Here is a 13,882-nt window from a genome sequence, read left to right as displayed (position 1 = left end):
ATATATATATAGCAGAAATGTAGATGAATGTTAAAACACACTTCAGCTTTTCCAGACTGCATTGTGTATTTGCCAACAGAACACAGATCTTCTTCATTCCAGAGTTTCCTAGTTTATTCTCACTCAGATCCAGCTCTATCAGGTTTGAAGGGTTTGAATGAAATGCTGTAGTCAGAGCGGCACAACCTTCTGTTGTAATACTGTTATTATTCAGCCTGTATTCAGAAGAGAAAGAAAAAAAAGGCACAAAACATTCTTCAGTTTATCACAAAACATTTTTAATGAACAACAATGATAGTGTCACATGCATGTTCTGTGTTCCCTACTTCATTGTGTATTTGGTTCTGTCCTGTGACCTAGTTTTCCTCAGTCTGTTTATTTAGTCATACATTCACCTGTGTCCTATTAATTATGTCATCGGCTCCCTCATTTGTTCTAGTATTTATACTCCCTGTTTTTTGTTTTTTTTCAGTTGGTTGTCCCTTTTCGTCAATTTTAAGGTGTGTTATGTCTGCTTCCCTGAGTTCCCTATCAGTCGGTATCTCTCGACGCAAGTCGTGACAGACGAATAGGAATCTCGCTAGAGTGTCCAATCTACTTCAAGTGTAACTAAACGAGCCAATGAACATTTGCATGCGATGATTTGCAGCAGCTGCTCTGCCTCACAGCACGAGTATATAATGAGCAGCAGGTGCACTGCATCCTCAGCTTTTCGCTTTGGAGCCGAGCGTTTCATGTATGCTCTTGTCTGCAAGCAGTGTCTTCTGAACGAGCAAGCTCTTCAAGGAGAACCTCTCAATTTCATCAGTGTTGGTGTCATGGCGCGGCAGTGGGGTCGATTTCCTCTTTTTTTTTAAATTATTATAAGTTTATTTTTAAGTTAATTATAATTATTATATACGAGAGTTAATGCACACTACAGGCTGCAATTCCCTGTCAGTGTTGCCACGATCTTTTCCCCTGTGTGCTTCAGCACAGAGAGAGCAAGTCTCCTAAAAGAGCTTATATGGGTGTGAGTTGCGTCTTTCTATAGAATAACATTACACCCGTGTGTTTCTGGCTGTGGTTGTTTCCTGTCCTCACTGACGGCCACAATCACAGCCTTGCACGCTTGGGCAAAACATGTTGAGACTGTGTTTGTGGGTAGTTTATGGTTTGCATGGGAACATGACCACGTCGACATGCCGGTCATGACTCTTCTTTCTCTGGGAAGCTTGAGTCCCCTCTGTTGTTGACCAGCCTCTGAGGGTTACAAAGGGCTTCTCCTTCTGGGAAACAACCCCCTAGAGCCCCTCCCCCTCTAGTGCATCACAAGCTGTGCGACTTCTGGATGGGATTGCTGGTCCTTCTCATGGGGGAACCTAGCGTTTCATTCAGGGCTCCAGCTGAGTATCAGATGTTGATCGCTGATCGGAGAGAGGGCTGTTATGCTCTGGAGATTAGTGTGATGCTGAGCTTTCCACTGTAATGGCGTTTGTTTATGCTGACTCAGATTCAGAGTTTACAGCCATGCTTTCCCGGGTCTTTTTCCGGATATGCATTGAAAAACTGGGCAGTATGGAGCTATATTGGTGCCAAAAATATGAAAAGCCAAAAGTGCCAAAATCTGCATAAGTTTTCCCCTCTCTCACTACTCTCAATGGTGGGGTGGCTGTGCGCAGACAACCTCCACCCTGTATTTGAGGCCATGGCACTCTTAATGCACAAGGGTAGTTCTGAGCCGGGGTTGAGCTACGCATTTTGACTAACCGTGGTCAAGGTCACTGCGCAGGTCCTCGGTCAGACGATGTCGACTTCGGTGCTCCAGAAGTGCCAAAGTACGCTTTCTCGACACTCCCATCTCACAAGGTGGCCTTTTCGGCGACACTCTGGAGGACTGGGCAGTTTTCTGCAGTCAGTAGCAGACTGAGGAGCTTCCCCCGAAGTACCAGCTGAGTCCCTCGTGGGCCACCCCTCAGTCTACTCGTCGCCAAGGGTGTCATCCCCGGGGATGTGCTGGGGATCACATTTGTGGATTCTACCACGGCTGCTCCTAAACGGAAGCCCATGTCTTTCCTTTGGGCTAAGTCACCCAGTACATCCTTCGGGTTAATCCATATGTATATCTCCACAAAACTCCTTCAGGAAAGAATGTGGCTTCCGCAGCGTTCTTCTTCCTAATGGAAAGGGCACGCTTTCCCAATGTTATCCAAAAATCTCACTGTATGGGTTACCACGGAACAACAGTGACAGACACTCTCAGTGTAAGCCCTCTCCTATCGTCCTTCCAGGCAAGAAGGGGCTGGAGGCTTGCACAAGGCACTGGAAGGGGGCAGCAGCTGTGGCGCTTTGAAAGGGATTTCTATTCATCGTCACGATGTACGCCGAGAGTGACCGACTGACAGGGAATGTCTCGGTTACATATGGTCACCTTATACGAGGCAGAGCAGCTGCTTCAAATCATTGCATGCCAATGTTCATTAGCTCATTTAGTTACACTCAAAGTAGATTGGCCTCTGTAGTGAGATTCCTATTCGTCTGTCACAACGTACGATTCTGTTCCCTCCTTCAGGGAACGAGGGTTACCATATGTAACAGAGACGTTCTCCTGTGGTTTAAAGGCTATTTGGATTAAAGGCTATTTTGTTTGAATCTTCATCCACGTGCGCTTCCTACTAGCAGCACCTGTGACAGATAATTTGTCCATACCAGTTAAATATATTTTACATGTTAAGTATTAAACCAAGGGAAATACTCACATCAGTGTGTTGAGTTTACAGTGTTTGTCCTTCAGTAGAGCAGCGATCTGATTCACTCCTGTGTCTTTTAGGTCACGTTCACTCAGATTCAGTTCTCTCAGGAGTAACAGGTTTTTACCCACAATTCTTCTTACATAATGACAGGCTTCCTCTGCAGCAGGACTCAAAAACCTATAAAGCCATTAGTAAAAAAGCATTTCTGTTAATTAATCATATGCATATAATTTTTTTGGATTATTTCATCACGTCTCACCTCAGTGTCTTGAGTTGACAGTTCTGATCCTGTAGTAAATCATCGAGCTCCTTCACTCCTGATTGTCCAGGATCATTTCCTCTGAGATCCAGCTCTATCAGGTGTGAAGGGTTTGATCTCAGAGCTGAAGCCAGAGCTTTATAACCTTCTTCTGTGATACTGCAGTCTGAGAATCTACAGAAAAGAGATTTAAAAAATAAAAAAGTTATACAATCAATATCACTTTAATAATAAAATTATAACATAAAAATCATAAAATGTCTTTTCTCTTATAAGTAAAGAAAATAATTTGACAGAGGCATGTTTTTTCCTGTTTCTTTAATTCACTACAGTAACTTAACCCTCTGAGGTCGGCAATCACGCCGGCGTGATTTGCTCGCTTTTTTCCTTATCAGTTGAAATGAGACTCCAAATTCTCTGTTGACTTTGATTTTACAAACAAGTTTCAATCATCAATCGATCCTGTTAAGTGTGTATTATTTTTCTGTATACTCACAATAAAAGCAAAGTGTTGTGCTTTTTGCCAAATAAAGAAAAATAAACATGATGCGATTTCTGCTTTCTCTCTGTCAGTGAAGTCAGTTCTGAAACGCGTCCGAAAATGAACCATAACTCAGCGAATACTTAGTCAAACAGTCACACAGACACACAGGCATGAAGCTTGAATTCTCTTCTTTTAAATGAAGTCATTTTGATAAAAAAACAAATATTCTCTGTTTATGTAATCTGTATGAAAAGAGAGAGAATGTCAGTCGTTCTCTTCTCAGCTCATTATGTTTTAATTTGACTCCGCCCACGGAGAGCGTGCGCTATTCAAACGCAAATGTGAGGCGATCCTGCAATCCTGTGAAACACCCACATCAGCTGGATAACACACACACACACCACGAGTTCACTTTCAGACTCATGTACTTCTTGATAATAATCCTGGAAAATTTACCTCAGAAGTGCTGGAAGTATCATTTCGAGGAGCAAAGGGATCCGGCTGAGGAATAGGTCAGTTAGATGCTTTGTTCTAATCGCAAGTGTCTGTACACGCTGAATGAATGAACGCACAGATGTGCGCTGTTATGTAGCTACAGCTGGAAAAAAGACTGTTTAAATATGAATCGCGTTTCTATGTATGAATGAATGAACGCACATATGCGCGCTGTTATGTAGCTACAGCTGGAAAAAAGACTGGTTTAAATATGAATCGTGTTTCTATGTGTGAATGAATGAACAGCTTTTACCAAACTCTATTGCTATACTGAGATGAGTAAAACAAGTAATAAAAACTCAGTGAGTGTTTTAGCGCAATTTTCTCACGTCATGGGATCACAACACTAAGAGATAGTAAATCTTTTCCTGGATTTTTTCTTGTGCGTTCCCGAGATTAGACCTTCCTTAACATAATGCCGAAAACCCGAAGTCTCTAGGTGGTCTGGTTGAGGAGTAGATAGAAGTGCAAGATTGGTGCGCACAGACAGAACAGAAATCATGAGTTAAAAATCGCAATTTTGTCCGGTGGAAAATTGCGCTAAAAATCGGATAGATTATAGATTATTATTACTGTAAAATACTGCCACATCAAATAAGCTTATAATGTTGCCAATTTCTGCTCATATGAATTGAAATACGTATGCTAAAATGTATACTTTAGTTTTTACAAAGAAAGATAGCACTGAAAATATTGTTACATAAAAAAATTATATATATATATATATATATATATATATATATATATATATATATATATATATATATATATATATACACAGTTGAAACCAGATATTTACATACACTTCAGAAAAAACACAAAAACTTGTATTTCTTTACTGTCATGCATTAAATCAGAGTAAACTTTTTCTATTTTAGATCAATAAATATTAACATATTTTTGCATTTGTTAAATGTCAGAATCGAGCGAGGGATAATTTTTATGTATTTTTTTTATAACTTTCATCAAAGTCAGAAGTATACATACACTAAGTTTATTGTGTCTTTAAACAAAGAAAACTCCAGATGATTCCATTCTGAGCTTAAGAAGCTTCTGATAGGTTAATTGATTCCATTTGAGTTAATTGGTGGCACACCTGTGGATGCATATAAAGGCACACCTCAAACACAGAGCCTCTTTCTTTGACATCATGGGAAAATCAAGAGAAATCAACCAAGACATCAGGAAAAGAATTGTGGACCTCCACAAGTGTGGCTCATCCTTAGGTGCAATTTCCAGATGCCTGAAGGTCCCACGTTCATCTGTTCAGACAATAATACGCAAGTATAAAAAACATGGGAATGTACAACCATCATACCGCTCAGGAAGGAGACGGATTCTGAGTCCCAGAGAGGAACGTTTTTTGGTGGGAAATGTGCGAATCAATCCCAGGACAACAGCAAAAGACCTTGTGAAGATGCTAGCTGAAACTGGTAAGACAGTGTCATTATCCATAGTAAAACGAGTCCTGTACCACCATGAGCTAAAAAGTTACTCTGGGAGAAGAAAGCCATTACTTCAAAACCACCATAAAAAAGCCAGACTACAGTTTGCAACTGCACATGGGGACAAAAATCTTAATTTCTGGAGACATGTCCTGTGGTCTGACGAAACAAAAATTGAACTGTTCGGCCATAATGATAAACGGTATATTTGGAGGAAAAAGGGCGAAGCTTTGAAGCCTCAGAACACCATCCCAACTGTGAAGTATGGGGGTGGTAGTAAAATGTTGTGGGGCTGCTTTGCTGCAGAAGGGACTGGTGCACTTCACAAAATAGATGGCATCATGAGAAAAGAAAATTTTGTGGATATATTGAAGCAACATCTGAAGACATCAGTCAGGAAGTTAAAGCTTGGGCACAAATGGGTCTTCCAAATGGACAATGACGCATACCTCCAAATTAGTTACAAAGTGGCTTAAGGACAACAAAGTCAAGGTATTGGAGTGGCCATTACAAAGCCCTGATCTCAATCCCATAGAAAATTTGTGGGCGGCACTGAAAAGGCGAGTGCGAGCAAGAAGGCCTACAAACCTGACCCAGTTACACCAGTTCTGTCAAGAGGAGTGGGCCAAAATTCCAGCAAACTATTGTAGAAAGCTTGTGGAAGGATACCCAAAACGTTTGGCCCAAGTGAAACAGTTTCGGGGCAATTCTACCAAATACTAAGGAAGTGTATATACTTCTGACTTTGATGAAAGTTATCAAAAAAATTGTAGGATTATCCTTGAACAGTCCATTTCATATGAACCCAACACCACATTCCACAGTTCGGAACAGTGAACCATTAGTAAGTCATAAAACACAGTCATGGTGCCGAGATGGCTAAAGGAGATGTCACCCCCCTTCCCCTTGTTGTGCGTGTCTAATCTCATACCAGCGATGCCAGGACAGCAGGAAAAGATTCCTCTTTGTTCCACAAACTTAAGACCAAATGGCCAAGAAACCCTGTGGTGACCCCAATGCATAAATCCACAGCCTTATCAGGAAACGAAGGATGCTAAAGCATTCCTATGGCCCAGAATCACCACAAACCCTAAACCAGGGGACACCTCCTTTCTGCAGTTGTAAATTCCAGAGACTTTTGTCTCCAAATCAATAGACTGAAATTAACCCACTTGTGGTTTAATACAAACAACGGTCTCAAAATTGCTTCCAATAAGCATGAATTGATCACCAGTATTTACCTCACATATATCTTAAGTATCATGTATATTTTATGTAACCTGTGGAGTTCTTTCTGTGTGTTTAACTTTCATTACAGCCTATTTGTAAGGTTTTAATTTCTACCTCAGTTATAGGAACTAATCACCAGAAGTTGCCTCATACATGTGTATTCTCTGTATTATGTATGCTTTATATTACTTAAGTTAATTTTGTGTGTTAAACACTTATCACAGCGAAATCCTTATTTACTTCCAGCTCAACTATGGGAATTATATGTATTTTGGTACCTACTTGATGGGTAAATGATTTCTAGAATTTTGATATAAAGTAGATGTGTGTAGGATGCACCATATTTAAACTATTAAGTTTGCTTATTAAAACGTTTAACTAAACTCTCAGGAGTTTGGGCACACGTGATCACATGGACTTTACGCTAATTACATGCAAGAACCGGAGAACTGGGCGTAGGTCCCGCCCAAGACAATATCTGATTGGCTGTCGCACTAGGAAGGACGGGTCAGATGGACACGCTTATAACCCAATGACAAGCACCTATGCGTTGCTTTTTGCCTGCCTTGTGCCTCGCTTTGGCAGTGACTGTTGCTCTTGCTGACCTTTCCATCATCCAGCGCGTATGCTTACATACTCTTCAAACCACCAAGAGCTCACTCAAAACTCATCAACTCTTCCGTAAGATCCTTCGTTGAACTTCGTCAAAGAAACCCCTCTCAGAGTCGCTCCAGACTTGCTTGTAGTGCATTTTGCTTGTAGTTTTGTGTTAATAAAAATGTAATATATTACATCTCATAATTCAGTTTCAGAATTCATTATGTATTGTATTGTGTAATTTAATTAAATTTTTATATAAGTTTTGGTTCTCTAATTTTATTACATTAAATGTTATTGTGTTGTATGATGTTCTGTATTAAGAATTATTATGACATAAATCATATGCATTAGTACACAAATGACATGCTTGTAATAAAAAAAGCATATTATGCCCTATTGCTTAATAACAAATAACTTCGTCACAAAACATACTTTAAAATGTTATTTCTTTAAAATAAAGATTATTATATGAATTAAGGAGTTTGATTAATTACATTAAGATTGTGATTCCATAATTATATTATAGTGTTCTTTAGTCAAGGCTAGACAACCAATTAATATTTATGCCCACAAAACATAGCTAGCATTCTGTCATTTTAAATTAATTTAAATGTAATAGTAAAAATAGTAATATACACAAATAAATATTATTTTATGGCTCTTTTAATAAATAAAAGTGTACTTGTAACATATTGCGCTGATTATTGAGGATAAAAAATAATTACATAATTATAATTGCATTACGAATGGCTGTGAATACGGTAAGGCAGTATCAGTGCAGTTAAAGCCAGAGCATATGAGCGGAGTGGAGCGGTGAGAATCTCCGCTCATCGCTCACTGAACTGTTCACCCCTCCGCTCCCCCGCTCAAAGCTACATCAGGCCGCTCCGCTCATTTTCGCTCAGCGCTCAACGCAGTTTGCTTCGCGCTCCACTCAAACCGCCCCCGCTCGCTCCAAAAAAGGAAAAAAAATCTACATGTATATCACTTGTAGCGGTCCCCAACCTTTTTTGCGCCACGGACCGGTTTAAAATCAGACAATATTTTCATGGACCGGCCTTCAAGGTGTGTGGCGGATAAATACAACAAAAATAAAATGATACGACTGGCATAAAAACTGGGGTATTTTTTTTAAATAGCCTATAATAATTAACGTAAATCCAATGTGTAGGCCTACTCGCAACTTTATTAACAGCGTCCTCTAACATCGCGCAGGCAAATGAGAAAGTCTGAACACAAACAAAATGCCCCCAAAAGAAAAAAAAATCTCTATGTTTTCAGTGCTGATGCTTTCATGTAACATGTAAGGGTGGCGCTGCCAATAAAGCACCTAAAAGCTGTCACAACGAACCGGCAAAATTAATGATTATGAATATGTAAAATATAGCAGAAGACATTTAAATTTTTTTATGTCTGTCGGCTGGAAAGATGCTGACTCGTGATCTTCGCAGTAGTGAACGCGCCTGAGAGAAATGCACATTTCATACGGGAGAGCAGTCTGTTTTCTTTCGTTTTGAATTGTTCTGTTTAAAAGTAGACATTTCAAGCTTTATATATATGTGTCGGGTCTGTGAGGCAAGTAGATACGCTGAGTTTCGGTTCATTCATGAGACAAACTCCAGGTTCACGCCGGCGCCTTCGTATCGTGGTTATCTATTTTCTAATATATAGGCTATTTACTTCTTATTAAATCCAGACAATTGGTTGATGAAACCTTGATTAAAATTAAGATACAATTAATACAAAACGAAATTAAATTTAAAGACAGGCTTTGTGCTTTCTGTTTGAGGTCACAGTGAAAGTTTTAAAGCAGTCTTAGTGCCGCTTTCAGAGCGTTCACGTCCGTAACGGAGAACTGTCCCGTCCATAACATTGTTTTTTTTTTTTTTTATATAAATTTCTAAATAGCCTAAATGCGACTTATAGTCCAGTGCGAGGCTAGGCCTATATATGTTTTTTTCTTCTTCATGGCGCATTTTTTTGACTGATGCGCCTTATACTCCGGAGCGACTTGATAGGCTACACCTGTATGAATTCTCATTTTACTTTTTGAACTCCATTATTGAGTCGAGTTTTGCCTGAAAATAGTCTACTGTTGATGACTGTGCAAGACAAATGGATTCAGGGTCAGGCTTGACTGAGCATGCTTCAGACTCGTGGTGTGAGCGGAGCGAAATTGGAGCGGGAAATGCGACGCTCCGTCCTTTTGAAATTGCCGCTCTGCGCTCTGTCCAAGATCCGCCCGCTCGCGCTCCCCGCTCGCTCCCGCTCCACTCCGCTCACATGCTCTGGTTAAAGCTCATAGCACGATCATCGGATAACGTTAGCTGTATGCTATGCTATTATCTAAGCTAACTAAAAAACACACGAACAACGAGAAATGTTTAATTTCACAATCTATAGCTTCGGTTAAATACTAGTATATAAAACGTATAATTTAAAATACATTAAATACATTAATGACTCGTTATAACGTAATACAAACGTCTTCTATGATAAAATGATTTTGTATGATTTGTAACCAGGCACTAAAGTGATTACCCATAAAACGGGCTTTGAGCCAATCGGATTGCTTGGGTCCTTCGCCCGGACCCAATACACCGAGTAACCAGAGAATGTCTAATAAGGCGAGAAGTTTCACTCTCAGTACACTTCCGGCTTCTGAACTGGTTGCAGTTCCACTCTGATTCCATATGAGGGCGCTCACAGGACGAGTGCGGAATGAATGGAGGTCTATGGCGCTATACACATCAAAATCCACTTTTCTCAGGATATAATTTTTTGTCTAGTAATTTGAATGTTGTATTCGAAAGGAGATGCAAAGAAATTACACATTGCTGGGTGTTAGATTTTTTAGAGTCACTTATTTGCTTTAAAAAGTCTTTTAAAGTGTCAATGACGTCATACACATCATACGACCAGAGATACTGCTTTACGGCAATCCTTCAGTCACTTTGGTGCTTTCGCGCTCTGCACTTTCTTTTCTCTCGAGGCTTCGACAACACAGCTGACACAGGTAAATACACGTGCTAGAAGAGTTTTTGTTTTGTTTGTTTCTGGTCCCGTTTCGGATGCCACGATGCCATCAAGCGGTATCTCTGGTCGTAATCAGTCCTTCACTGACCAATCAGCGTTCATTAGCAGAATGCTAGCGTGTTATGGGCAACAACAACTCAACCTGTATGAAATCAAAAGGACTTAAGTACTCGTTCATTCAACTTTCGACCTATAACCCATGTTGAACTTGCAAAATCTACAATCAAATCTGAGATTTCTCAACGGCAATCGGGTGAAAGAGACAAATTTAGCCGTCTAGCCCCATAGACTCCCATTCATTCTGCACTCATGGGCGATCGCCCCCAGTGGAACTCTGGTGGAACTACAACCAAAATTTGGTACAATAGGACTTAATAGGGAGTGGGCAGGCTCTCTGTAGACGGGCTCTGGAGTAACCATATTAATCACCACACCGGCAAAGCCAACCAACCACTCACCATCGAGTGCTGTCCCTCAGAACGCATCATCGACCGACTGCCAGCCAATCAGCGCCGAAGAGATTCCCTCTCCAGCAACTTCGCCACAGAAGGGAACACGCGCTCACAGGAGCATTCAAACGCAAGTACACAATCTCCTAATTCTGGCTGAACTGGTGCAAATCTTATTAAGAAAACGAACTAAGATTAAAGTGCTAGTAGATTGATTCTCTCGGGTTGCAGTCAAGAAATAGTGTCTAACGCTAGACATTTGTGACTCCATTCACCCTCCGTTAATAACATCACTCTCTGTCACTGTTTGAATGAATGTTTGTGTGTTTTCGTTAGTTTAGTTTGTGTGTATTAGAGTAGTTCAATAAAGTCTTGGTTGATTTTACATACAAGCGTCTTGTGCTGTGTGCTTACAAGTTACTGCCTTAAACTGTAGATTTTGTTACCTTGCTCATATTAATCAGTTATCATAACTTTATGATATTATTACCGTAGGCCACGGGATAATATTCTGTCCAGAATTGATAAAATACCCTAATCTTAATTTATCGGTGGACGAATAGTTGATAAAGTGTTAAATATTAATTCTGAATAATTTGCATATTAATTCGGTTCTTATTCCCTGTAATTCAATCCCCTTTGAGTTATATTGATCCTAATTCCCTTATTAATCTTACAAAATACATAAAAATTATCCCTCGCTCGATTCTGACACTTAACAAATGCAAAAAATATGTTAATATTTATTGATCTAAAATAGAAAAAGTTTACTCTGATTTAATGTATGACAGTAAAGAAATAAAAGTTTTTGTGTTTTTTTTTCTGAAGTGTATGTAAATATCTGGTTTCAACTGTATATATATATATATATATATATATACAGGTGCTGGTCATATAATTAGAATATCATCAAAAAGTTAATTTATTTCAGTAATTCTGTTAAAAAAGTGAAACTTGTATATTATATAGACTCATTACATGCAAAGTGAGATATCTCAAGCCTTTATTTGTTATAATTTTGATGATTATGGCTTACAGCTTGTGAAAACCACAAAATCAAAATATCAGAAAATTAGAATATTACATGAAATCACACAGTAATTACACAGTGATACCATGGTCATTGAACCAGGTTTTGGTTCTTTTGGCAGTGTGGGCAGGTGCAAATCCTGCTGGAAAATGAAGGAAGCATGAAGTGCTCTGAAAATGTCCTGGTAGACGGCTGCGTTGACTCTGGATTTAATAAAGCACAGTGGACCAAAGTCCTCTTTTCTGATGAGAGCAAATTTTGCATCTCATTTGGAAATCAAGGTCCCAGAGTCTGGAGGAAGAATGGAGAGGCACACAATCCAAGATGCTTGAAGTCCAGTGTGAAGTTTCCATAGTCTGTGTTGGTTTGGGAGCCATGTCATCGGCTGGTGTTGGTCCACTGTGCTATCCACTCAACGCAGCCGTCTACCAGGACATTTCCAGAGCACTTCATGCTTCCTTCAGCAGACAAGCTTTATGGAGATGCTTCCTTCATTTTCCAGCAGGATTTGCACCTGCCCACACTGCCAAAATAACCAAAACCTGGTTCAATGACCATGGGATTACTGTGTAATTATTACTGTGTGATTTCATGTAATATTCTAATTTTCTGAGATTTTGATTTTGTGGTTTTCACAAGCTGTAAGCCATAATCATCAAAATTATAACAAATAAAGGCTTGAGATATCTCACTTTGCATGTAATGAGTCTATATAATATACAAGTTTCACTTTTTTAATGGAATTACTGAAATAAATCAACTTTTTGATGATATTCTAATTATATGACCAGCACCTGTGTATATATATATATATATATATATATATATATATATATATATATATATATATATATTAGGGGTGTAACAGTACGCAAAAATCACGGTTCGGTACGTACCTCGGTTTTAAAGTCACGGTTCGGTTTATTTTCGGTACAGTAAGGGAAAGAAATGCAAACATTAAACTGCAGGTTGTTTATTACTATAAACTTTTTTTAACAATTTGTTTACACTTTTTTAAACACTTTTTAATAAAATATAATAAAATATATATATAAAAAAAAAAAAAGAAATAAAATACTGCTGCAAAGTTCTCCACTAAATAAAATACTCTCAGTCTCAAACCAATATCACATAATAAATTTAATGAAACATATAAATAAATAACTATGATTACAGTGCAGCATTACCAATCCCAGCTTGTAGGCCTGCTCATATTTAAAAATTAAGTCTGGGAATCGATTAAAAAAAATTGCACAATTTGCTGTAATTAATTGCAATTCCTCCAAGCTTGTAATCATCAATAATTAAACTTAGAATCACCTAATTAAATGAAACACAGGGGGAAAAAAAGGAACAGAAAATATATTAAAATAATATTAAACATAAATATATCAATGTATTATTATTTTTCAGTAATCAATCAACATAATCAATTTAAGATTTTTTTTATATATATTTTTTTCTAATTATCAAAATAAAATATAGTCCTACAAAGCTATTATTACCAGAGCATGTGATCAGAGCAGGTCATTTTACCATTGTTGCCAGCATGACTATACCAGCTCAGCAAACAGAAGTCTACTACTGAGAAATGTCACCTTATTTGAGCGGACTTTGCTTTTCCAGTGCGTGATCGGTACATGATTTGAGTGTTTGGGCCGTGAACGACAGAGCAGAACGCGCAGACACACACACACACACACACACACACACACACACACACACACACACACACACACACACACACACACGGAGAGTGCGGCGGCGCACACGGAGCGGAAAAGCTTTTTTTCGCCCTGCAGTCGATCTCATTGGTTTAGGTTACAGTGACGACGGGTAAAACTTTAGAATCAGCTGCAGGGCGGGATTTGCGCTGAACGCGGAGACTTCCGCCACTTAATATGTTCGTGTGGAAACACGAAAATGTACCTATGTTCCGCACACAAAATATTGCATTCGGTCATTCGGTACACACGTGCACCGAACCGAAAGCCCTGTACCGAAATGGTCCGGTACGAATACACGTACCGTTACACCCCTAATAAATATATATATATTAGCCTTCTCTTTAAATAATTTTATTATGCTTTATTAGTGACACATTTGGGTAGAGAATATTTTC

The 13,882-nt window shown here is 39.0% G+C and overlaps 1 protein-coding gene across 1 annotated transcript in view; it reads right to left on the bottom strand.

Annotated features, from left to right (window-relative positions):
- The window catches only part of LOC311089541 (uncharacterized protein), a gene marked incomplete at its 5' end in the record, with an annotated part of 89,009 nt that overhangs the window by 65,078 nt on the left and 10,049 nt on the right, over nt 1-13,882 (bottom strand). The window contains 3 exons of the mRNA XM_084124264.1: nt 42-215; nt 2,739-2,909; nt 2,992-3,165. Of these exons, the coding sequence (XP_083980390.1) occupies nt 42-215; nt 2,739-2,909; nt 2,992-3,165 (519 nt within the window). The remainder of the gene's footprint in view (nt 1-41; nt 216-2,738; nt 2,910-2,991; nt 3,166-13,882) is intronic.

This window comes from Abramis brama (genome assembly GCF_963993115.1).
Source record: "Abramis brama genome assembly, chromosome: 9".
Lineage (NCBI taxonomy): Eukaryota > Metazoa > Chordata > Actinopteri > Cypriniformes > Leuciscidae > Abramis > Abramis brama.
The sequence above is the reverse complement of the archived record's forward strand: the minus strand, read 5'-3'. Positions and strand labels throughout refer to the sequence as shown.